General features: G+C 42.5%; 1 protein-coding gene across 1 annotated transcript in view; it reads right to left on the bottom strand.

The window, feature by feature from the left end:
• Positions 1-26340, bottom strand: part of SLC22A23 (solute carrier family 22 member 23) — a 110856-nt gene that overhangs the window by 66269 nt on the left and 18247 nt on the right. The window contains 1 exon segment of the mRNA XM_042049205.1: positions 21100-21254. Within this exon segment, the coding sequence (XP_041905139.1) occupies positions 21100-21254 (155 nt within the window).

The following is a 26340-nucleotide window of genomic DNA, read 5'->3' as shown; positions in this document are numbered from 1 at the left end:
CAGAAAGCTAAATTTCAGAGAATAAAAACAGTAATCACTGTTTATAATGTAAAATCCATATGGCTTTGCAACAAAAAACCAGTATTTCTGATGACTAAAAATGTCACTGCTACAGCAACAAACCGAGATAAATTGTATAACATTGCAAACCTAGAATTTTGTGTGTTAAACCACAGTTAAAATAAAATTAAGAACATTTTATTTCTATGATTGCCATGGGAATGGCAATGACTGTTCTGATGGGGCACCCCTGCATTAGTGGTGGATATTCTGCTGCAGTCTGACAGAAACGAAGAAAGAAGCACTCCAGATTGAAAAATAGTACCAGTGTTTCTCCCAGCCACCAGCTGTAGCCATGCTCATTGTGTGTGCAGTTACAGCAGCACCACAGGGAACAAAGCAGCACAGGCCTGGTTTAAATGAAAAATCACCCACTGGCGAGGCTGGGCGGTACAACCATGCTGTCCTGTTACTTCTAAACAACCTGTACCATGTCGTTTGGAGACTGAAGAATGCCCTAACTGAATTAAAAACAGTTCAATGAGGCAGAAAAACATAACCTTTCGCCTCTGGAAACCTGGGTTAAAAGCACGGCTTCAGCCATAAAGGTAAACATCACATGCTTTTTACTGCATAGACTGCTGCGACAAATAGGAAAAAAACCCACCACCCATCAAGGAAGATTGTTCAGATGCAATTGGAGGTGCTGAAGACACCTTCAGAATTCAAGCTCTGCATATATGAAAAACACAAGTGCAAACAAAACAGGGAAGGGATTGACTCAAAAGGCTATACTGGCCACTAAGTCACTCCATGTACTAGCTGGAAATGAATCTTGTTAGAAATCAGGACTCTACCTCTCTTTCCAGTCCCTGTGTTTCAGAAATACATGATTAAGTCAGAATCCTGTTATTACTTGTTTCTACCCTAAGTTTCCTTGTCCTTCCCTCTCCCCAGTGCACAGATGCAGCTTCAGCAGCTCCTATTTTCATTCCTTCTGCTTCATCCACTCTCCCACAGAAGTATCCCTCTGTTCATAGTTAAGGAGGGCTTGCACAGCTGGCTGTCCCAAAGCAATTGCCTTCAGCAAGACACTTCTTTCTTAGAAGCACAAAAGCTACCTTGAGATGTGTGTTGCCTCTGCCACTCTCCACACTTCTGTTATCCCACATCCCAGCCTCACTTCCCTTCTCCCTTTTATCATAGGGATCAAAAATACACCAAACATGCCTTAAAGGATAAAAGACATTTTCCTTCATTCCATCTTTCCTAGCATGATGCTCAACATACAGGTAGAGATTTTTCTTCATGAATTGCACATTGGAGCATGAACAACATGCAATCCATGGCAGGCATCGCTCACACTTAATGGAAACCAGAAGGGTGAACAGGGCAGAGCATGGCACACAGTATTGATTCTCCCACCTGACCAAAGCAAGGGCTCCTCATTTCAGGAAACACCATCAGGAAACCTAATGGAATCTTCACAAGCAAATGGGAGCAGCTGAGCATCCTGCTTCACCTGACTTTCACTGTGGCAGACATTATGTACTAATTCAGCACTTCTCTACACCAACAAGACAGGACAGGAAAAACACAAAGTGTACAGGCACCAAAAAACTGCAGTGCCTGCTGACAGATCTAAGTAACATCTCACCAAGTGAGGTCTCTCCCAAGAAAGCACAGAAAGGCCCTGAACAGACTCAGTCATTGACATGGGGGAAGGAGTTTATCCTATAGGCAGCAAGACTTGTGTTTTAAAGGCACGCATTTCCCCACTCCTAGCGAGAGACAGGCATGCAACAGCCCTTTCAGTCATGCACATGCCTTCTTTCATAGCCTAGTTTGGAGAAACCTGCCATTTACCATTGCTAGTTGCTAATGGACCAGGCCTCCAAGCTAATGTAGGAGAGATTTGCAGAACAGCACTGGAGATTTTATGTCTGAACCTGGCAGCAGAGAGGGATTAAAGATGCTTTCTATGAAGACATACGAACACATGATCAAAAATAGAATAAGCCCCATGCAGCAGAGTCTTGTGGTACCACTTAGCTTTCAGGACAAGGTAGAAAACATGGGAATGTGAAGAGCGCATTAATCCTAGGCAAAAAGCCTGCAGCTTCCAAAGGGTAGATTAATTATTAAACCAGCAGCAATAAAAATACTCAGCAGCTCAGAGACATATACCTATATTATAGACAGATAAAAGCTCCAATAACCTTGAACTTCAATTTTTTAGATTCACTCTCCCTTCCCTGTAGATAGCAACAGTTATATTTTCTAATTCGTTCTTGCAAAGGGAAATTGATTAAAATGGTTGTTTAAATTGGCTGAGAGGCACAGTGTCCACAGCAGTAGCATTTTCCTCTACCTTTCTACCTTCTCTCCTGTCAGCCCCCATAAAAATAGAGTATGTTTGCTTCCCTGACCAATAAACCAAAAGAGGGATCATGACAATGATTAAGGGCTTTTAAGTACATCTATTTTTCCTTTAAAATAATTTAGATGGCAAATACTGGGACATAAGATATTAGGCCTGTTGGAGTTTGAAGAGACACTCCTTAAAATCCTTTCCTTTCTAAAGTCAGGTTAGTCACTAGAATACCCGAAACTCAGATATTCAGAACAGAGATGGGCACATGTGCCCTCAGGACATTGTAGTTTTGGGGTTGCTGGTACGTACGTGCAAAGATCACGAAGTTTTTTGAGTAAAAGCAGAGTGTATTCTACATTTGAATGAAGAATAGTTGTTATCAACTGACAGGAATTAAGTTTCATCTCAGTGTATTCAACCCAACTGAACTCCAAACCACCTATTTATAGATAGGAAATGCAAAAAAGCAAAAATAATGTTTTACAGTGTTTGGCTGTGTCATTGACTTGAGCAACTCCAGCTAGCAGTATTTAACATGGTTAAATGAAAAAGTTGGTAGGGAGGCTGGAATCTCAGCAATTTCTCAACAGATTAATTTATTGTATTGTCTCTTGAAGGGAGGAGTTTGAAGTCTCTGATGTGTGTATCGCTATACACTGAGCATTAAACAGGAGAGGACAAACAATGGCCAAGCTGGCTGTCCTCCAGTTAATCATCCTGCTTTGACTCAGATTCATCTGTGAGCTGCTGTTGAAAACCAATTGCTTGTTTAATGGGGCAGAAAGATGAAATCAATTTCAATATGCATCTCTAAAGTGTCCCTCTTATGTAAAAGTGCTGCCTGAGGGAGCAAGAGACACATACATTTCCTTCTGCTTATGCCACTTTCCCTTCCAATTTGCTATCCCTACAGGTACCGAATTCTAAAATTATGTGGAGAAAGAGGCTGCAGCTGAGTGCAAACCATCTCTCTTTGGTTCACGGCATTCTCAAGACACAGACAGAGCATCTCCAGGGAGGTGACAGCCATACACCCAAGTGAGATTAGTTAACACTGACTCATCAGGTGTTTCATTGAGGAGCTGTGTGAAGAGAGAAGCCAAGTGCGGTGAGCAATGCTAGCGCCAGCGGCACGGTGCTCTGGGGAGAAGTGGTGACTGCTGGGGTGGAGGACGTTTCAGGGACAGATCGCACTGGCACGGCTGGGAAAGTCAGCCCAAGCCTGTCTCCAAACAAGCAAAAGCCATTAAGTGGCACTGCCCGGAAATTAGGATCAATAGTAATGCAGACACACACATATATTATGGGCTTTTGGTCAGGTGAGGAGCATTCAAACCAGATGAAAAGGGATTTGCTGACTGCAGGGCATCCCATAATCTTTTTCCATACCAACACTTAGAGGCAGTAGCACCGTTTGGGACTTCATATTTTTTTCCTCTTCTTTTTTTAAACACAAGAACTTTCCTAAGCTAAGAAAAAATTCAGTTTTACATTCCAACTTGGGAATTTGAAAACTGCATTAACAGAATCCAGGACTTTTGATTTTGCTGTTGTGTTTTTTTACTATGATTTAATGACAGAACATCCACACATGCACGATTTATGTGATCCCTGGCAAACACAATAGACCAGAAAACAAAATGTATGCTACTTTAGGAAAGCATAAGATAGACCACAGACTGGACCAGAGGTCAAAACACCACCTCCACTACCTGGCCTGCCTGTGCTTTCCAGCCACATTCCATTAGTCTGTGGCTATCATACAAGGAAACATTCCTGTGTCACACGTCTGTGGACCCACTGGCCAGGCACTGCACAGCGCACGGGCTGTACACACGATTTCGGGTTGCCAGCCCGTATTTTGCAGTTCTCTTGAAAGCAGGCATTCCCAAAAGCGTGGCTGTCTCCATGTCCCTCACCACAGCTCCACGTGGGAGCAGCGGCCAGGGTGCTTGAGGCAATGCAAATGACAGCGGTCAGTTTGCCAAGGCGTTAATGCCACAGGCTCCAGGCTCACCGCGAAGCTGCTTGGTGCCACCGTAAGGAATTCCCGTCACTCGAGACAAGCCCAAGAGACCATGCAGATATACAAAAGCCTCCTCTTATGTCACATGCAACGCATTGACATTACAAAAAGAACCAAGCACTCAAGCATTCCAGAATTTAAATGCCTGTGTTTTCTGCGTGTCAATTGACTTCCTGATCTCATACCAATTTTATCATCACATGAATAACTAAGCTTGCACTGTGCTTTTTCACCACACTGTCTTCCTTATCTGTGGGATAAGTAAGTAAAAAGACTAAATGCTTCCAACTGCCCAAAAAGGATACGACAGAAATGAAGAAAACGCACATGCCAGCACTTGGGAATTTGTTTCACTAAATTCCAGCAGTGTGCAGGACACGAGGAGTAATGTCTGCAGATTTGGGGAGCAACTGCCTCTCCCACCAAACATCCATGCTGCACACAAGTATCACCAAATCACACAATGTGGTGGGTTGGAAGGGACCCACAAGGATGGAGCCCAACTCAGCCCTGTACAGGACGTCCCCTGGAGTCACACCATGTGCCAGTTTCAGGCCATTCTGGATTACAGTGTTTTATGAAAACCTCTCTGGTCACTAAGAACTTGATGAAGAGGAAGAGATATGAAGGGATTGCATAGGAGACTATGCCAACAATAGATTATGCATGCTGTCTGCGTGGGATGGGGAATTTCTATCCCATGAGAAATTTTAATATTTTGACATATGCTTTCACCTAATCTGTCCTTGTTGCTTAAGGATTCCCATGATACAACAGACTAGTTTAGCAAGGAAAGAATCTGCAATGAAAATGTGATCCAGGAATCCAGACATGAGGAATAAAACACATATAGCATTTGAAAGTAATGCATTATCTCCAGAGACCACAGATATTAAATGTGACCCAGAACAAAACATCCATGGTTTCTCCAGCACAGGGAAATGCCAGAGAAGCCAAACATTTTCTGTAGAAAGTGCCTATCACAGTACAGTTTTCAAAGAAGAAATGTGTTGTGTGTACATATATATTTATATTTATTTCCAAATATTTATTTTTAGGTAATCTTCCTCTCCTCTAAGACACATCCCCCCATATGCCATACTTTTCTTTTAGTGATTCATGTGCCTTTGACCCATTTGCTGCCATTCACTCACTCATCTATCTTTGCTAGGTCTGCTGCTAGTGTTCCAGAATTCCAAATGAAAAAAGACCACACCTTGCCACTATAAATAGTTGAGTGAGAGTCTCTTCCTCTCCCTGCTGTCCATGGGAGGGTGGCCAGCTCAGCTGGAATCCATACATGCACCAATCCTCACCCATCATTTCTTTAACCTCCTTTAGTGGGGTCCAAAGACTGTAGCCATGTCAGACAAGGTTGTGTGATGCCAATAGAAAATTTTACACTTCAAGAATTCACTTTTCCTCACAGAATGATGCTCTGATTTTTTCCCTTTTGACTGTGCTCCACCTGAAGTGTACTCTACAGTACACAAGAAACTCATCTAAGTATAGTTCATCCTGAATGCACAGAGACAATGTGGTACAAGAAAGAAAGAACACGTTACTGGTTATGGTTCCCTTATCTGCACCAATTCCACTGCTGTTGCAAACACACAATAATCCTAGGGTGGATCTGTCAAAAAACAGAGCAGAAGAACTGACAGTGGTGGGAGTAATATTTCAAGAGGTACTTTTGATTTATTTTGTTTAAGCCACATCACCTTGTGCAGTTGATTTTGAGTGCAGTTACAAAACCAGCCAAATTGGCAAAATTCAGGAAGTGGCAGAAAATTCTGACACTGGCAGTGTTTTCTGAGAGCTGTAATGTATTGCCACACCTTTGCTCAGTTTTCAGATTTAGCTTCAGGAGATAACTCTGGTCAGGATGCAGTTTGTCACCCCCGCACAAAATTCTCACCTCCCCTGACATTTACCACCAACATTTGCATCTGTTTGCTCCCTAAATGGATATTTCAACAAAAGAGTAGAAAACCGGCTCAGCAAAGTGAGTTTTTGTCAATTTGCTGGCTGGATTATATGTCTGAATAAAGCCAGCAGAGAAGAAGCAGATGCAGAGAGGGATGCAGGTGGGCAGGGCTGCTCCTCCCTGCATCAGAAGCTGCTGGGATTTCCCCAGGGTTCACCTTGGGAGTTAAGGAGCGGTTACAGGAATGCAAACGCAGTTCTCCTATGTGGTGACCACATTAACAGGAACTCTATATCCAATAATTACAGAACATCATTATCTTGGTAGGATCACAGTTGCAGTGCAGTTCCCATGCAGTAAGACTTTTCCTTAAAGACCTTCAGGAAGCACCAGTTCTCTGAGGAATGGGCAAATGGCCACATAGGCAGCAGCTCAGCTGGCCCCCAGCCCCACACCACACTGACAGCACCTCTCTCAACAGGTACCTGCACTGGGGCAGGATTAGGTGGTTTCAGAGGTACCCTTGCTGTGGCCAATTCTTCAGGTACAGACAACATGGAATGGTTTTGCCAGCAAAATGCTATTCCTGTCCTTATTCACCACTTTGCAGAACATGCAGGAAGTGAATGTTTCAACAATTTGTATGTTTAGGTTCCTCAAATGTGTAATAGTTTTACATTTACAGTTAAGTGAAATTAAACCTAATGAATTTTACACTGAATGCCTGTCTTGAAATTCTCAAGGTTTACATTTCAGAAGCATCATTTCATACCAATTACACATTGTACAAGTGTAACTGCCATGCAGTATAAAAGAAATCCACTCAAAGATTGTTTGCTTTGGCATTTAGCCTTCTTGCAGTAGTAGCTTTTATTAAGTCACTAAAATTCTATTTGAAATTAGAATTGTGCATAACACTTTGCACACCAGGATTCCAATTCAGAATCATCAGGAAAAACCTGTTTTCACATGAATCTTAGTGAACACTCCTAATATAATAAGTTTTACAGTGTACCTTTCTCATAGATGTCTTCTCCAAAGAATAAGCACTATTTCATTCCAGTGTTGAGAAAGTGAAACTCGCTCTTTTCAGCACTGCCATTTATGACAAAACAGGAGACACAGCTGAAGCATAAACACATAAATGCAGAAACTTCCTTTTGTATTTCCTATTTTACACAGTACATTTTAAAATAGAAGTGGACATGCTGTAGTCAGACATTCTCAGGCAACCACCAAATTAGCAATCAAAAATTAATTCAGAAAAGCAGAAATAATAAATTAAAAAACAAACAAAAGAAAACAACAAAAACCTCAAACCAACCAAACAAAACCAAAAAAACCCATGCACTGTGACAATCCCAAAGACTTTGCAAATGTTCTGAGTGTAAGACCAAGGTTATAGGAGCTCGTCAGACAATTCAGCACAGATAACATCTTTCAGCATCTTTATCCTAGACACAAATATAATCTCTGCCCCTCACTTCAAGACCTAATCTTTTCTTATCGCAAAGCCAAAAAATAAAATTTAGTCTCACTGAAAGGTAAAATTAACTGAGTAAAACTGATGGGACAGCAATAAAATAATCTTTTCAAAGCAGCTCTTTCCAGTACTGAAATATCAGATTGATGGTCTGCTTTTTTGCTCTTCAAGGTTAGAACTGCCAAGTTCATGATCAAGATGTTTTGGTCTGAGTCACAGATTTTTTGTTGTCGTTGGCAGACTGAAGGGTTTTATTTATTCACCAATTTGGATGTTGCTAAGAAAAGCCAGCCAGAAAAGTGGAAATCTCGTAACCAGGACCTGGTCATATTTGGTTCTCCAACTGAGCTTCAGAAGTTTTCAATAAATCCAAAGCCAAGCTTTTCACTCTGAAAGCTTAAACAAATGAAGTTAAAGCCATACAGATCTCTATGAATTATTTTTAAGAATTGCTTTTCTCTGCTGCCAGTTTATCTGCTTTTCTCGAAGTTATTCAGTGCCTAGAAAAGGTGGAAGGACTTCCATTTGCTACTACTTCAAAGACAACTATCCTGAAAGGAAGTATCAACCTGTCCAAGACATATGTTTCTCAATGTATTAGACCTGCTGTCTCTGCCAAGACGCAATTAAGCACTGTCTAATCTTTAAAAAGCCTTCAAGAAGTAAGTTTTAAATCCCACATTCAAGAATGACCCACACTGAATAAAGTCAAGCTTCATCACTACTTGCAACAGCCTAATAATCTGTTTACACCAAGCGAATTTCCTGACCCGAGGTTGCTGCAGTAAGCTTGAAAGAATAGATTCATTTGCACTACAAGCAAGCCACAAGGGCTCTTAAACTGATTCTACAGCAGGGCATTATGGCAAGGCAAATTTACATGATGGCCCTTGCACCCCCTCCTCTCTCCTTGACTCCCCAGACACCTGCTCCTTCTCTCCACCTTTGTCTGCCTAGGCTTATTCAGCCCTGCAGTGAGCTTTTGTGAGGGGAAAGACCAGGGGGAAACTGACTTAAAACCAAACAAAACAATAAAATCAACAGTTTTCTGCTTGTTTACACTGCTGACTCAGTTCATTGTAGGGCCAGCAATAGGTTGGAGCACCAGCCAGGGCAGGATGGGCATACCCAGAACAGCAGAGCCAGGTCAGCTTAGGCTGTCCCCGAGCTGCTGTCAGATTCTCCTGCAGGGCAAAAGCTCCAGGCAGTTCCTCCTGCAGTCATTGTGAGATTTTAACTACTCCCAGAATCAGGGCAGAAAGGATCAGACACATAAATAAAAGGCCTTGTCCTGCTTGGACAGGCAGGTGGGTTATTTCTCGCAGAAGCCTGCTCCAGTGAGGTATTCCACCTGCACAGCACTGCCATGGGCAGAGCCACACTGAAGCTGTTGGCTGGCAGCCGAGTGGCATGGGCAAGCAGGACATGCTTCTGTGGCCTGAAGGAGGGACAGAGACTGTGGGTAAATAAATGTATCCTAGTCAGAGGTCAAACTCAAAGCAGTCCTGGCAGGAAAAAGCACTGGTGTGTCCAATGCAAGTCCCACCAGGTACAAAAACCTCCCAGCCAAGATCCCAGCGAAGCACAGCACTGAGGCAGCAGTGCTGCTCACAGTCACATATGCTAACATGACATGCTGCCAGGTTTGTCTGGTCATCTTTTTGTTTCCAAAACAACTAGGACACAAAGTCTTTAATTGCTGTTATTATTCTTCTTTGGATAGGAGCAGATTTCTTATTTTAGAAAAATATCTGTCACATTGTCTTTTATCACAGCATGAGAGAAGAGTCAGCTGTAGTTCATACTGTATATTCTGGTTTTTTATTTTCCCTCTTTGGGTCATGCATTGGCTATTCTTTTTCTCTGCTTTGGCACTTGTTACTAACCCTAGACCCAACATGAAACACTTATTCTCAGGGAAAGACCACCATTAAATAAAAGGTTAGGAAGGGAGGAAGGGCACCTGCATGAATGCTCTTTAATTGAAATACAACACTCAGTCAAAAAGGATGAAGTCCGTCTCCTGAAAAAGTCAAATCCATCAGGTTAAAGGTTTGCAATTGCAGATTGGATTTTGCAGATTGGATTTTGTAGATTGGATTTTGCAGATTTTCTTCCAGACTTAGCACAGATATTAAAGAAAAAAAAAAACAGAATGGGACAACACTTTAGGCTGATTCACAATTCTAAACTCACACATGACACATGAAAAGACTCGTATGAGTACAGTCGTATGTATCAGGTTGACATAATCAAAGCTTCTGCTGCCCAAATTCCAAAGCATTGGAGTGCACTAATTGGGTTTCTCTGTTGTACAGCTACGAGAGAAGCAATTTTTTTTTCAACAGATGACAAACACTGACAGTTTTATTTATTTATTTATCTTTCAAAGCAGAGTCATTTTTAATGGCTCTATAATTCAAAAGCTCTTTAATTAATTTTCCTCAAGCTTCCTAGAAAGACAGATTTGGCTTTCTGCATTGAAAAACAAGTCAGTCAAGTTCTAGGCAAAAAAAACCCCAACCAAACATTTCAAAGTCAAAGCTATAAATGAAACAAAAACGGGATGCTATTAGGAACACTGGTTATTTCACCACATAAGCTGCTTCCAGCATTACACAATCTTTAAGTTGCTCTTATTTTTCTTTCCTGCCTTCAATCCATTTTTGTTTTCTATAATAATAATAATAATTTAAAAAACCCACAGAAATTCTTCCCTTATATATTGCTTTTTGCCTCACCACACTATTGATTCTGCTTCCTGTGCTTTTTTTGTTATTTTTCTTTCTTCTGACTCTGTTAATTGAATGCTCCATATCCAGGAGACAGCTACAATACCTACAAGTACAGGACTGAAATCGGAGTGGAAGCAACTTTTTCCAAGAAGAACTGGAAAAAGTCCCTGAAGAGCTGACAGGCTGACACTTTGTTCCTTCTGGACAGCAGTTTCACATCAAGGAGAAAACTCTAGGGATCCATTTATTTATTTATTTTGGACAACAACCCTGGTGCATAAATAGCCACTGAACTCAGTGCTTCATAGAGAAAATGCCCTCCTAGTTTCTCCAGGGAGTTAATCTCAAGTGTCTGGATAACAGTAACATAAAGTAACCTGCCTGTGTCTTAGTACCAGGGCACACGGGTTCTCCAGTCTGCATTTTTAACAAAATCACAGTTACAGTGCACAGTGCTCCAGCAGAGCTTGCCCTCCTCCACTGCACCGCGGCACTTCTCAGGTCCTCGTCCAGCCGAGGCATGCGCAAACACTGCACTCCCCTGCTGCTTCTGCCAGAGATTATTCTCCTCAGAGAATAAACAGCAGCAGAATGAAATGTATGTCCTTAACTGAGCACATTGATTATGTGAGCTAAGCCGCTGATGGAGATGTATTTGCACTTAAATGCCTGACTGCAAGGGAGAGGGCCGAGGCATTGCTGTACAAGAGGGTGGTCTCTGCCAGGGAATAGGGCAGTAAGCTGGAAGGAGAAGCCGCAAGAATTGTTAGCTTGCCAAGAATTCCTCCAAGGACAAGCCAGTTAGAGAGAAATGCTGGGACATCCAGGAGGTGAGGACATCACCCAGAGAGGTGCAAGAACATGGGTGCAGAATTTCTGATGCAAGTACTGGGCCATGCTTTCTTTGACAGTTCAGCACAGGCACTTCATCATGGGACAGCTATATTTCCAAGGCACTGAACCTTCTTCAAGCACCCTTTTTCTCTAGAATACTATTGGGGTTTTTTTACCAGGCCTAAATTCAAGAACTGTTGAAAGAACACTTGAAAGATTCCTTACTGGATGTATAGATGACTAAAGCAGACATATGGCTTATATATCCAAAATTGAAGTAGTGCTTGCAAAGAATTGCACGTCATTCATTAGACTTCAGTGAACTGATTTCATCTCTCACAATTCATACCATAACCAGAATTCAAAGAATGTGAACAAACAAGTTTCCAAGATATTAGCAAGCACTTAGGTCTCAACTTATCTCTAAAAGCTACGTAAGTGTCTGTACAAGTCATTTTAGAAGGGACCAAATGTTCTCAAAAGACAAAAACATAGCTCATACTTTTAGGTCCATCAGTAACTGCAGCATATAACTTAAGAACAAATTCATTCACAATGCAACATCAAGGAGTTTTCTTTAAAAAAAAAAGAAAAATTAGTGATACGAGCACTGGTATAGCGTGTATGATTAAATTCTGTACACTGTCAACAAATAAAATGAAGAATTAAAACAAAAGTGAACATTTTATTGTATCTGACTAAATAATATGCACTTGCAGTTTACTGCAATGAGCACTGCCTGCAAATTTCATGCTTTGAGTGAAATTTAATTAACTTGAACTAGTAAAAATCCCACAGGGTTACGTTATTTCTAAGTGAGAAAATAGGAGTCATGTCTGCGTGACTGGGGATGGGAATTTGGCTACCCTTGTTTAATTATGGTTCCTCTGGAAAGGTACATAAATATTTATGTGAATTTGTGCACTGACATTTGTTGCTGGACTTGAACATTCAAAGTCACTACAGATAACTTCCAAATGCATCTTCTACATACACATGGCTTTTCCTCTATGCACATCCTGTTGCTACAACTTGGCTTGTTTTCCTGACAAGCTAACCTGTAGGGGTAGGCAGGAAAGGGAAGTAAAGCACTATTCATTCCTAGGTGATTTATGAACCTATGCATCCTTCCTTCTGCAGCAGAAAGTTGGCACACACACACACAAAAAAATGTATGTATGTCTGTGCCCTCACTGGAAGAAGCATCTGGGGAAAAAACAAATCCAGCCCTGATTGCTGTCTGTCTTAAGTGCAACTCCTGAGAATGTCACTGCTCCTCTCATTTCCAATACTAGCCCATCCTGTTTTCAAGTGCTGCCAAGTGCTGGGACACAGATGAGGAACAGGACAGCTAAAACTCAGTAAGGCAACAGTCTCAGCACAATGGGCTTTGTATGTACAACTTCTGTCTGACGTTCTCTGTCCAAAATTTAGCTTCCTGCTAGGAAAAATTAAAAAGATTTGGAAAATCAAAGTCACTTGGACACGACCTGCATGGATGCATGCACGTGTTACGGGAAGCTTTTGCTACCAGCCACCCTACACAACACAGAACACTAGCTTGGATCCATGTAGCAAGAAAAAGCCATTTAGCAGCTGTCTTACAGCAAGAGGGGAAAAATACCAACAAACCAGCAGAGGGAACAGACACTTTACAATTTATTCTTACAGTGAGGCTATAACACCACTTCAGCTGAGTCAAGTTGCAAGTGAAAGGCAACTTTTTGGATTTAACTATCCATTTTAAACACTCCCTTATAGTCTAAAGTCATTGGTTGTACGAGCAGCTGAGACAATGCAAAGGAATTTGGAAGAGGAAGAGAAAAGCTCCTCTCATTTCCTTTCAGTGGCAGCAAGCTTTTAGCTGTGCAACAGACTTATGAATCTATTTGACATTGCTCAGATTAAAAAAACACCAATTTAAAAAGTCCCTAAAAGTGTAATTACAGTGCTGAACAGTTACAAGTAAGAAGGTAAGACAGAAGGTATGATTTTGCAGACTGAGCATACCCAGACTGTTGGAGCTGGTCTGGAACAATTAAAAGACAGACACTTCAAACAGTAAAAATGCAAGCTGTGTTCTGAGCCGGAGAAATCGCAAGTGTACTCTAGTCTCATCTGACTGTCATGATCACAAGTGTAACAACTGCAGTGTTCAATCTTAATTGCATTCACAATTGACCAGTCATACAAAAAGTACCTCAAATAAAATTAATTCCTTAGGCTTTTTGTCACATTGACAACACACAAGATTTTCAGCAACTGAAATGGAAAAATTGATTTAAATTATATTTTGCTGCAATAGCTGCATCAAACAAATATCTTTTAACCTTCCAAGGAGCTTTAGGAAGAGCCTACTTCTATTCTCCTTTGGCATACTTGAAGACTTGGTATAAATTAAATGGGCTGCCTTCACTGGTACAGTTTTTCCAGGATTAAGGACAATATGTTAGCAATGCTTGAAGGGCACCTCTGTTCCAGAAGACAGTGTGTAGGGGTTAAAATAAGGATGAGAGTCAATGCCCTAATGGCAGACATTGTGTCCCTCGAAGGGCCTATACCCATTCTGACCATCAGAAAAGGGAAGGAAATTCAGTGGAAGTACTGAGAAAAAAAGAGACAAACAGATTATATGAGTTGTGGTTTGTCTGTAGTGAGGGAAGCAATGGAACACGGAAGATTTATACTTGTAAGGAGAGTACTGTAATTCCAATAACCTTTTCCACTCTTGCATAAATTGAGCCCCCAGGCACTTGATAAAAGGCATGCACAGCACTTTTTTTGAGCAGCTGGAGAGCCCCTACTGCATACTATTTTCTTTTAACAGTACTCCCACAAAGCTATCCAAAATTGTAGCGGCGCTGTTTCCAGAAAATCGCATCCCATCTCAATGATGTGTCTGCTCTATAAACAAAGTGGTTCCATATAATTTAACAATTAATGGTCACTTTAAGGTGAGCCAGTTAAGATTTTTTGTTCAGTGGATCCCTCTGTGATCACTCCTACCAGATCTGCATCAAGTGACTCAGACAAAGGAAGGCTGGTTACATAAACAGAAGGTAGGTGGCTTAACAACCTTGATCTTATCACAGACCTGTCAGTGGAGAGAACTGCACGTTTCTGCAGAGCTAACTCACATGTCAATGCACTGGGAAAGGAATCAGATGTTTTCCACATCCTCCGATTTGGGAATGCTTTGCAGGGTTATTTATTGAGCCAGTTCAGATTACACAGAATAGCTTCAGAGCCTGCAGTTTCCAGTGCTTCACCTGCCTTGCCAAGGCCATGCTTGCTACTGAAGAGTCACGAGAGGAAAACTGAGAATGAAATAAATTGTAAACTTGGAATGCTCCAAGATTTCAGAGCCTATAAACTTTTGAAAAAAAAAGAGGAAAAAAAAAAAAAAGAAAAAAAAGATAAATCTCACCATTTCTATTAACACCTGACTGGAAGCAAAATTATTTTACAAATCTGACATCACTACAGCCCAACACTCAGAGGTGCTCCATTTTGGCACTTGCTCATTCTTCAGTCAACAGGAAACTTTCTAGCACTGTCATAGGTTAGCAAGCATAGTCCTGGAAGGGACGTCCTTGCTAAGGGGTGCTTACAGTTTCCTCTGGGAACTGAAAGAACCTATCAGATGGCCAGTTTGAATATGGACAATTCTCTAAGCCACTTAAAGTTGTGATCACCTCTGTGATCCACATTTAAGAATAGGCAAACTCCCCCTCCAAGCTCTCTCTCGTTTCCGGCGCTGGGACAAGTGGCTGCAGGCCCCGTGTGGGGCCAGTGGGCCCGGCCAGGCCCTGCCTGGGCCAGGCCGGGCCGGGCCACGGCCATCCTGGAGCCATGGACCTGTTCCAGCCATGGAACCCCCCCCACTGCCTTGCCGTGGGCAGCCGGAGCGGCTCGGCTCTCCCCCCTCTCCACTGCGATAAGGAAAATTCAACATTCCAGCTGCAAAGCTGCAAGACCGAGGTGAGATTAACCCTTTTTATTGCTGTGAAGAGCTGAAAACCTGAAGGAAGAGAGAGAGGAGATGCTTGAAGCTGAAATTCTTTTGTGAAGCTATGATATACCAGAGTATCCTGTTGTAATTTCATGAAGATATGGGGGGTGGAGTGTTCAACTCGTGAGCAGAAGCACCTGCGCTCAGATAGGCAGATGCTGACGCAGCTGTAATTTCATGAGAAGTTTGGACAGGGAGAGATGGACCAGATGAGGACTTTTGCTCCAAATGGGAAAGGAGAAACCTCAGTCCCTAGAGATGCTCCCAGAGATAGTCCTAAAGATGAAGATGATGAAGACCCTTTGCTCCCAGGGAAGGAGAAGGGCCTCTGTTTTTCTTTCTGAACGGCTCAACCTTAAAATTGTACCCCAAAAAACTTCAAGAGTGGACCCTTGAAAGCAGTTGCGGGAAAAGCTGCAAGTCGGGGGAAAGGACTCACACGCAGGCAGAGACTCCTCTTCCTAAATGGACTGAACAATATTTGGAAGTGGGCGGCTGTCTCGTTGTGATAATGTTTTCATAGCATGAGCAAGAAGAGACTTCTCTTTCTAAATGGACTGAACAAGGTTATTATGGAAGTGGTAAACAGACTGAACATCTTAAGGGTTGTCTTTTCACATTGTCAGTGGGAGAAGGGAGAAAGGTGGGGGGAGGAGGAGAGTTCTGAAGGTGGTATAATTTTTTTTCTTCTTTTAGGTCTGTTAATAAACTTCTTTATATTCTTTCAAGTTTGGTGCCTGTTTTGCATTTCTCCTAATTCTTATCTCACAGCAGATAAACAGTAATGAGTATTTTGGACCAAACCACTACAAGCACACTGCTCTAGCTTTCCAGGATGCATGTTAAAAAAAATAAAACCTTAAGCAGCCACATTTAGCCTCTCAGATCACTGCCTGTGTAATTTACAGGAGTAACAGGTTAGACTGACCTAGCTATAAATGAGAAAGATACATCACAGCTGGACATCCTAACTGGTCTGAAAGCCTTTGCCAAGCTTCCACAGGCTTTTGAAACACAACCTATGATTTTCAACAGCATTTCTACATTTTTTCTCCCAACAGTGAATGAGAAGCAACATGCCCACTCATTCTGCTACTGTGCATCGGAGGGACACCCCTGCTTCCTTGCTCCAACCTGAGATGTGGTCTTCTTTCCAGCACAGCTATTTCCAGGCTTATTTACCAGTTCATTCAAGTCTAGACTTTCTAATTTTGTAGCATAATCTGTAGCTCAGTCACCCATGAAACTGCTGAACAGCCTGCAATTGTGTGCAAATCCACACCATGGCTTGTGCTGCCTGAGCCCAGGTACAGTCATTAGTGACAGCACACAGCACTTTAATGGGAAGCTCTTTAAACCTTCCAGGAGCATTTGCCAGAAAAATATCTCTTCCCTTCCTCTCCTTCCCCTTGAATAGTTTAATTAATACCAAAGTCTTAGCTTTGGCTCCAGAAAGTGACAAAAGCAGGGATCCTGACAGGGAAACAGATACAGCATAGGACATGAACAGCAGGAAGGGAAGGCTTCCCTTCATTTATTTACTGGCCCTGCCCAGTGTGAGGCCTCTATCTAGAGCCCACTCTATCCTCCAGACTCAGGCACCACAAGAGACACTGTGCCCAGTAGATCTCCCAAAGGAAGCAGGGACAAAATCAGAGGGCATATCCCACTGACAGCAGCACACTTGGTTGTCTCTGGCGGGAAGGTGGATGGCTTGCCTGGCAGAGGGCTCAGGCAGATGCTGGCACCAGCCTGACTTGGGCAGCAGCATGTGAAAGGAGAGGGGGTGAAGGGGGAACTCCTGCCCTCAGCCATGAGAGCTCTGGTGTCAGCTGATGGCAGCGAGCCCTAAAGGAAGGGAGCTGTGCTGAGTCAGCTGCAGCATCTGCCTTTCTCCACAACCACCCAGGAAAAGGCTGCTCTGTGGCCAGCGCCAAGGCAATGACCCAGTGAAATGAAAGTGACAACACCCTCCCCACCCTCAAAGTAATCAGATTTGCTTTCTCCCATGACTTCCACATTTGCTGAATGTACTTGACCCCATGTGAGTTGCAACCGGCCAGCAGAGCTATCTGCAGTGAGACTGGCACGCCTCACCTGCTGCAAACCCACAGACACCAGCAGAGGCATTACTCAGGCACCCGTGACCCTGCTCAGGACTCCCACACCTCTTCTGCTCCCTCAGCCTGTCCAAAGGAGAATTCCTCTCAGGGCCATCTTAGGGCTTTCCATCCCAATGGGTAAAGCTCAAACCTCCTGTCCTTCAGCTGGGCAGCAGGCTGTGGCACCATGCATCCATCCATGCTGAGCTAGCAGGTGCAGAATGCCCATCCTTCCTCTCTGGATGTGCACACAGCAACAAATCCAAACAAAAGGCACTCTGAGAAAAAAACAGCTTTTCCTCTGCCTTCTCTTAACCTGTCTTCCTCCATCCCCCAGTTTACACTGTCTTCTACATTTAGCTGCTGGGCAGGCCATACATTCCCTTCCAACCACCATGGCCAGAGTGCTCCTTAGCATCCCTTCACTATTTCTCTCTCCAGGAGATTTTTCCACTGGTCCCAGCACCCTCCTCCAACAAGAGATGGCCAATTACTACAGAAATCTGCTCAGCAAGGACAGTAGGGGACCCACCCAGCATACCACAACGGGCAGCTCCAGCTCTGTGCATCACACCACTGCTGAGTGTAGCATTGGGAATTATTCCCCGGAAGAGCTTCCTGAGGATTCTTGTTGGTCCCTCACCAAACAAGACATGTGTTAACTGCTCAGAAGCACAGGAACCCACTTTGGAGATTGGTAGGAAAATCCGATTCCAGGAAGGAAAACACTTCTGGAAGACAGTAGAGGCTCCTCATGTTCCACATCAGCATGAAAGAAAAGCCTCTTAAAGCTGGATGTGTTTGCTCAGATTTGCTGCCTCTCATTCTCCTAGATGATGCAAGGACCCACAGCAGCTAGGAGGGGAAAATCCTGGGCTCGTTTCTCCTCTGCTTCCCTCACCCACAGCAAGCACCATCACCTGCACAAAGCCTGTCTCTTCCTGCAGCTTCACTAAAAATTTCACCTGAAACACCTCTTCCAACAAAACTATGGCAGCTGCAAAAAAAAAATTTCAGTTTAACAAATCAACATCCCAAGGTGGTTCCTTCAGATAAGCCCTGAGCAGCTCCAGGCAAGAGACTGTACTTGGAGGCCACAAGAAGCAAGCTCACCACAGCACTGAGGAAAGCCTGCAGAGGAGCACAGGCAGCTCCATGCTGTCCCCCCACAGAAGGCAGGGCTCATGCCTGGAGCACTCTGCACCTTAGGGCAGACAGCTTGGAAAACAGCACTAGGCTACAAAGAAGAGTGTGGTTTGAATGGGGAAGGCAACTCAATCCTGGCAGCTCTATGTTTTAAAGACAGCACTTTGGTGCTCTTCCCACTCCCAAAGCATTCTGAACTGTTATTTACAATTTCCCTCAGGCAGGCCGTAAATCCAAGCACAACTAGCAAGCTCAACACAGTGAAAAGGATCCCAGAGGCAGACTAATTACCTTTGCAGGCTATGCAAGCCTATGCAGTTTTCTTCTGCCCGGTAGCTTTGGAAACTTTGGCCAATGGCTGCAACTAACAGGTCAAACTTTCCACTTTCCATTGTTCTGTTCAGGGCAGCCAGCTGGGAATCCAGGGGCAACAAGTCTCCAGGGGAAGAAATCAAGGCCATTTAGGGAAAGGGAAGAGGGGCTATGAACCATAAGAATACTCCACACACTTTCCTGAATCCATCAAAAAAGATAGTAAATAAAGACTGAGAGGAAGCCTAACAGATTATGAGGACTAAAATCAAAACCACCACTAAACAGAAAACCCTACTACTCCCATTCTCGTGACACTTTAGGGGTTACTTCTCTGCAAGTACCCTATACCAAGGCGACAACTTTTGTTTAAAATAAAGTATTTAGTACAGTAAAAACCCACACTTCCTCATCCTTGAGACAGAAGGTCAGAAGATTTATCAGAGGCACAGGTGCTGCATCTTTCACATTTTCTCACCTCCATGGAAGTGTGCTGATGTTCAGCCTGCAGCTGATTTCACAGGGATCTCTCCTAACACCTACTAGCTCTGTTTAGGCATTGTCTATTCAGACAGCAGTGGTTATAGCAAACATCTGAATTTTAGAGAGGGTGGGGATAAAATATGAGACTCAAATCATTGCTCTGGACCAAGTAGTGCATGAAGCAACCAGAATATCCCATTTTCTGAATGAAAGCCTGGGCTGACAAGCTATTGTCTGGTCTAAAGCAACACATACACCCTTTCACTCCAATCATAAAAAGGCCCCTAATGAAACTTTTACTTAGTTGGCATTTACTTATGGAAATAATCAGTTACAATCTCCTGAAAGTTAAAAAACCTCCCATCAACTAAGAAAAACTAACATGCTGCACCAGGCTATGAAAAATCCTGGCAAGCCTATTATCCAGCTGAGCATCACACTGGTAATGGCTGAAGCTCCCTTCCACAGGAACCACACTGGTTAAATTACTTCCCAATAAAAGTGTAATGTCTTCAGAGGTAGTTTCATTTTTAGGTGAAAAATTCTCACTTGAGATTACATGAGCAAAGGCAAGAGAATTAAAAAATTATGTATCTTTGGTGCCATATCAGGTATAACAGTGAAGTGCAATACAGACCAAACTCTTGTCTGTTGCAGTCAGGCATCTTCCCCTTGGCACAGACCAAAAATAAAACAAAAACTGTGGAATTTAATACTAAAAAACACTCTATGCAAAGTAAGGATACTGTCCTAAATCTTAATGGGCTAGATACTGTCCACAATAGCGAGTAAATAAAATTTTATGAAGATCTGTACAGCAGCTTCCAGAATATAATCAGATAATACTTTTCCAGAGCCATAATAAAGAGGAGGAAATTTTGTGTTTTCTTCGGTTGGTGTGGTGCTACCTGTTAATTACAAACAGCCAAGGAAGTGGAAGATGATCTCTGGAACATATCCAAGGAACACAAATTAGGCTGGTGGATGTACTCTCCAAAGGCAAGGCCTCCAGAGGGGGTTTTCAAGTGTTCTGGCTACGAGTTTACTAGTCACCCCAGATGGGAGTATGTAGGTATTTCTTACATGCTTTCCCTCAAGTTTCTCTCTGAGATTTTTTCCCCCTCATGAAACAGACAAAAACAACAACAACATCAACAACCAAACAGAAACCCAAAACTACCCAACCAAAAAATAAAAAGAGTTGATAAAAGGACTTCAGGGTGTTCTAACATATTTTTGCTGTAACTTTACAATCCCGAGGCAGGGACACAGGATATTTCTGCAAGCAATAGAGGAAGTTCTGAAAAAGTGCCAAACTGCTAGAGGCAGCCAAAGTGGTAAGTCTCCCACTGAGCTCAATATTGCAGGGTGAAATCTACTCCCATTACATGTTATGGATGTGACACAGGTAACTTCTAGGTTTAAAAAAACAACAGGCAAACACAAACCACCTTTTAACTTTTAAAATGAGCTCTGAGACAACTTCAGAGACTGCTTTGTAGCAACATAAAGAGCTGCAAAATCCTCCTTACCAAAATTCGGGCTAAAGCTTTTGCAATCAATATGATTCTGGTTTGATCTGTTTGAACAAAAGCAGGAAGTCAGAGAACAGCAAACCACTACTCAATAAAAGCACATTTGTATGGGCAATGAAGGAATACTCACGCAGTGCATACAGGGAGAGGACTATTCCAGCCAGGCAAAATCCCTCGAAAAACCTGAGTGTGCTGAACATGGTCACATTCACTGAGAGTGCCACTGTCAGTCCAAATATCAAAATGAATATGACAGAGAAGAGCAGTACAGGCCGTCGACCAACCCTAAAAATAAGGAAGTATGGAGAAACAGTGTTAAAAGCCAGGATGGACATAACTCTGGATCATTAAAACTGGCAAAAAAGGGAACAAGTCAGGCAATCTCTTCCAAATATTACCACCCATTTTTAATGCTTATTCCAGTCTTCTCTTTTTTTCTTACTATATCCCAGATTTCTCTGCCAGCTTTGCATTGACATGTTCATTTCAGAAAGGATTAAGCTGAGACAACACATTGTATTAGTGCTTGATTTAACCAGCATTTTTAAAACAACAAAGATAAACAAGGAAGCATCTAGGAGCTACTGTAAGGCCATAAATAAGTCCCTTGGAGATGAAAATCAACTTCTCAGAGATTTCTGTAGTAGCACAGGAGGATATATGGTATTATATGCTGTATGGCGTAACATATTATTAGCTTCAGAGGTCTCCTCTTCCCAATAGACGTGTGCTTTTCAGTCTCATCTACAAGAGCAGCCAGGTCAAAAGACTACTTTTCTTGGTCTCATTTCTTGAGAAGAAGCCTAACAAACACGGACTGAGCACAAAATAGGGCTCATGTCATTTCACTGAGCCTTAGGGAGAAGATAATAACACTCACCAGAAAACTGTGAGCTCCAAGTCCCTCCACCTTGTATCCCCATATCAGTTGAAGAGACCCACAAAACCAGCCTGATGGGAGGGTAGGGTGAGGAGTAAACCACTTCAAAAATCATTACAGGCAACAGGAGCAGAGGACTTGCAGCCCTCCTTTGCTGCTGCAACCTGTAGTTGCATGTATTGGTACAGTGCTGACGAGGAGGAAGAGTTATGCTATCACTGGATGTGGGGGCAGCTGCTACAGAGTTTGGCTCTTTCATGTCCAAGGAGCATGAGATTTTTGCATCTCTTATTCATATGTTCAATGTTTATAATTCCCCTTTCTCTCCCCTCTTTCTGTGCAAGGAGAATGATATGAAGCACCAGAGCACATGGCTATTTTTAAGCAAGAATTGGATCATTATGTGGAGATTTCCAAAATTTTTCAACTTGTCAACTCCCACAAGTTTTCCAGTGGAACTGAGGATCCCTTTTAGTCAGCTCCATATGCCATTTTCACAAAGAATACATGAACTTGCTTTTCGTAGGCAGCTTTCACAGACCCATTTAAAGCAGACTGTCAGCTGCAAGCCAGCCATCAGGTTGAATGTCAGCACAATAAAGAGCATTTAAACCTCACAACTTAGTCCAGTTTCACATGCTGTAGCATTTCTATTCAATTATTTCAGCAGATTGTCACCAGCAGTTATAAAATACATTATATATATGCATTCACAATTAGAACTTTGGATTTTGCAGTACTTAAAATAAAATAGGGAGTGAAGGGCTAAAAAAGAGACATCATAATTTTTTTCATTTTTGGCAACTGGAAGAGTGCACCAGCCATCATTCAGGCTTTTTCAAAGTCACACCTAAGAAAGTGTTGTTATGGCTCCTTGGATGTGAACAGGCTTATTATTGTTTTCAGCTCTAGTATCACCTGTGGGGCCCCTCAAAGATTTAACTTGTTGGCATTAGCCATTCAAAGCTTTTTGAAACAGAACCAACATGCAAGCTGAAGAAAGCAAGGTCAAAGCAGGCTGCTCTCCAGGGTACAAGCACAGCCCACTGGAAGATGAGCTGCAGTGGAGCTAAGGGTGGGAACACAGAATCACTGACTCTGTGATGCACAACATGCTGGGGACACACTGGATACTGGGGCAGTGACTGCTGTGTGTGCTTCAGATTTTGTGTTTATGGAACACAAAGCACTTGGGCAGGGAGGGGAAGTACCTCACATAAAACCTTGAATACAGAAAAAAAAAAGCCTATGAACTTTGTGTTATCAGCTATCTGCACAGACTTTTGCAGCCCCATTTTTGTTATGCCAAACTGTAATTCATACCAATAAGTATTTGTGGAAGTGTTTTGCAGATGAAAGGCATTATGCAAACACTCAGAATTAGGAACTTAATTCTCATCACAAGCCTGACCTGCCATTCCCTGATGTTGATTGAAAAAGACCTCATGCTTAGCATACTTCAGTTCCCTTCCTCCCCTCCTCTGTACTCAAGGTTATCCATCGTTAGGACACAGAATTTCTTCTACCCTTATACAAGTTATGCAAATGAACAGTTGCTGCTAATGAAAAAATCTGAAAAATCAAGAGCCTCCTGAGCCTGTAAAAACCAACTGAGGCCAGATAAGCCCTCTGGTAAGAGGCATTTCCTCACAAGCACAAAACTAGTCATCTTCTTCACCAAGGCACGCAGCACACTTCTCAAAAAACAAAGCTTCAGGGCAGCTATCAGCCATATATTTGGTGATCCAGCAGTGTTTTGACAGGATGGTGTCTTAGAGCATAAAAAAAAGCCTTTTATATGCAGACAGAATTATGTGTCTAACAGTACATGGAAATGCTTGTGAGAAATTAAACCATACACAATTTCCCTGGTAAAACAGCCCCAGGATGCTATCTGCTGCTATCCAAACTGTTCCAGAGAGAGATTACTGTATCACGGAAGTCGGCCTACACTGCATGCTATTATCTAGATCAAATGCTAAATGCTGCCTGCACAGGTAAATAACCAGGGATACAAGCAACCCCAGGCTTTTGAAGAATCTGCAGCCCACATGGTGTGATAAGCAAATGCATCAAAAAGATATTCCTAATGTCAGAGTTGCACCACAGGGGGAGAGTGAATGGGCTGAGGACAAGACCTGCTCTTCCCATACTCCTACGTGTGTACCTTGCCACCCTGAGATAACTAAGCTTTGCTCTCGTAGCTGATCAAATTGCTCTTCCTGTGCCATTCTTTGCAGGCTCTCGCTTGGTTTGAACTGACTCAGCTTGGTTGGAACTGACTCTCTTGGTTGGAACTGATTCAAAGGCTCCAAAGGGCATCAGAGAAGGTGCAAAGCAGGGGCACTACTGGGCAATGAGATGTACAGACCTACTGTCTTGATGCTACATGAACACCAAGCCCACCTGGTCCAGGAGGAAGCCTTCCCCACAAACCTCAACAGCCTCTGTCCAGAGCAGGCAGAATTGCCAGCAGCACTGTCTGCCTGTGGAGCAAGTAACTTATTCAGGCATTGGACACAGCTGATCTTCCCACAGCCAAGCATGTTTGCAGACCTTCCTCCTATAGATTTTCCATACAGAGCTATCCCAGCATGCACACGTACTGTGTTTTGAACATGGAGCACTCAGTTTACTTAGCAAATTGCCTTAATACACTCTATGCCTTTGCCTCATTCAGCTTTAAAAGCGTCTTCAAAAAGGAAAAGCAAAGCTCCTAATGGTACAAAAACCCCAAAGCATCTTCTAATTATCTAAACTGGAGAGTGGCATATAAGTGAAATGAAAACAGATTTTGAAATTTTGTAACACTTTTTATACATTACTCTGTTAAATCTCTCTTGCTCTTGCTTGGGACTGACATTCTTTTTCACTAAATTTTCTCCTTCTACCAGGTACAATCTGTACAACCCCTTTGTATCCACCTCTTTACACAACCCCACACCTTAGCAGAAATTCAAGCTGTGATTAAATAGCAAAGTAAATTCGATTTAGGTCTTCTTTTACCAGCCCCCAATGCTACTGCTAAATGACAAAAAACCTATTGAACACAGGAGCCCTGCTGTGTCAGGTGCATCAGCTGGCAATGTGGACCAAACATGAGTATGAGGACCAACTTTGGTGGCAGCAAATCATGTCCATTCCAGTCATCCACAAAAAGGTCACTGTTCCCTCCAGCCACCAAGTTATCCTTTTTCTCCTTTGCACCACAGCTGGAAACCAATTCTAAATTCACTAGACATTTCTAGATGTTTGAAAATCAGGGTAATTTTATGCTGCATTAGCTCAGCTAAGCAGCTTGTGGAGGGGTCCAACACACTCATGTGGCAGCTCAAATGGATGGAAGCACAGGATGCTCCTTTTGGTGGCAGAGAGCTATTAAATCTGCTTACTGCAATTCTCTCTCAAAGCCAGTGCCTTAGGCAACAAGTTGTTCACTTATTTGTGGCTTATTTGTCAATTACAGCAGCACTTTCCTAACTTGGTAATAAGTCTGCTTTCTCCACACTGATTCCTTTTTAGGAAAGCCAAGCAAGATCCCTCATTTATTTCTCCTCTATACTTTCTATGAGTTCTTAGAGCCCCATTCTACTGTGGTATTTTAATCAAATTCAACTGCATTTCATGCGTGTTCCCTACTTCACTGAAAAGTCATGATTCCGCTCTTGCCCAAAAATTTTCAGCGACTATTCAGGAATTAAGATGCAATTTTGCTGGGAATGCTTGTTTCAAATTACTGCAGAGATGCAGGGGGGCTTTTCTCTCCCAGCTGACTGGCTAGTTGCTGAGGTTTGGTAAGATTTCCCTAGTAGGCAACTCTTCATCTTTTCCTGTTTTAATGAATGGCAAAAGAGTTAACTTGGGGCCATTTAAAGCACCAGCATTGGCAACTGTGCTGGAAGGCAGTGAAGTGAGTGGGACAGCGTTGTAGAGCTATTGTTTCATATGCTTCAAGTTTCCACTGAAATCACTTCGAGTCATCCATGTAATCCTTTCCCTCTCCCCCCCCTTTCTGCACTACAAGACTATCTTTTAAAATAAAAGCTGAACCCTCAGCATCACTGGGGTATCCAATAATGTTTTAACTGCCTAAATATAAGGAATTGTGAGCTAGTCTTTTAAGTTTAATACCCCAATACTAGCAGCATGTAAGTCAGCAAATCCTTTACACTACATCACAATGTTTGATTAACAAGAACTTTAAAAAAAGAACAATGGAAAGGTTTGCAAAAATCAGCCTTCAACTCACCAAAAGATACCATGTAAGCATGAGGTTGACATTACATTAGGCACGTATTCAATGAAATCAATGCTGCTTTCAATTTTTTTTGGTCTTCTCACTTGGTTAAGAAAACAAAAACCAACCCTAAACTACAGGATTCACTTGTATAATTAGAAAATACTTAATTCTATACTAGCTTTACAGCTGCAATAAATTGTGTCAGTTGGAAATAAGTAAGTCAAATATCAAATAGTTTGTGCTACTTAGCT

This window comes from Corvus kubaryi, unplaced genomic scaffold (genome assembly GCF_017639235.1).
Source record: "Corvus kubaryi isolate FWS band 111438036 unplaced genomic scaffold, C.kubaryi_AGA036_p1.0 69, whole genome shotgun sequence".
In the NCBI taxonomy this organism is placed as follows: Eukaryota; Metazoa; Chordata; class Aves; order Passeriformes; family Corvidae; genus Corvus; species Corvus kubaryi.
The sequence above is the reverse complement of the archived record's forward strand: the minus strand, read 5'-3'. Positions and strand labels throughout refer to the sequence as shown.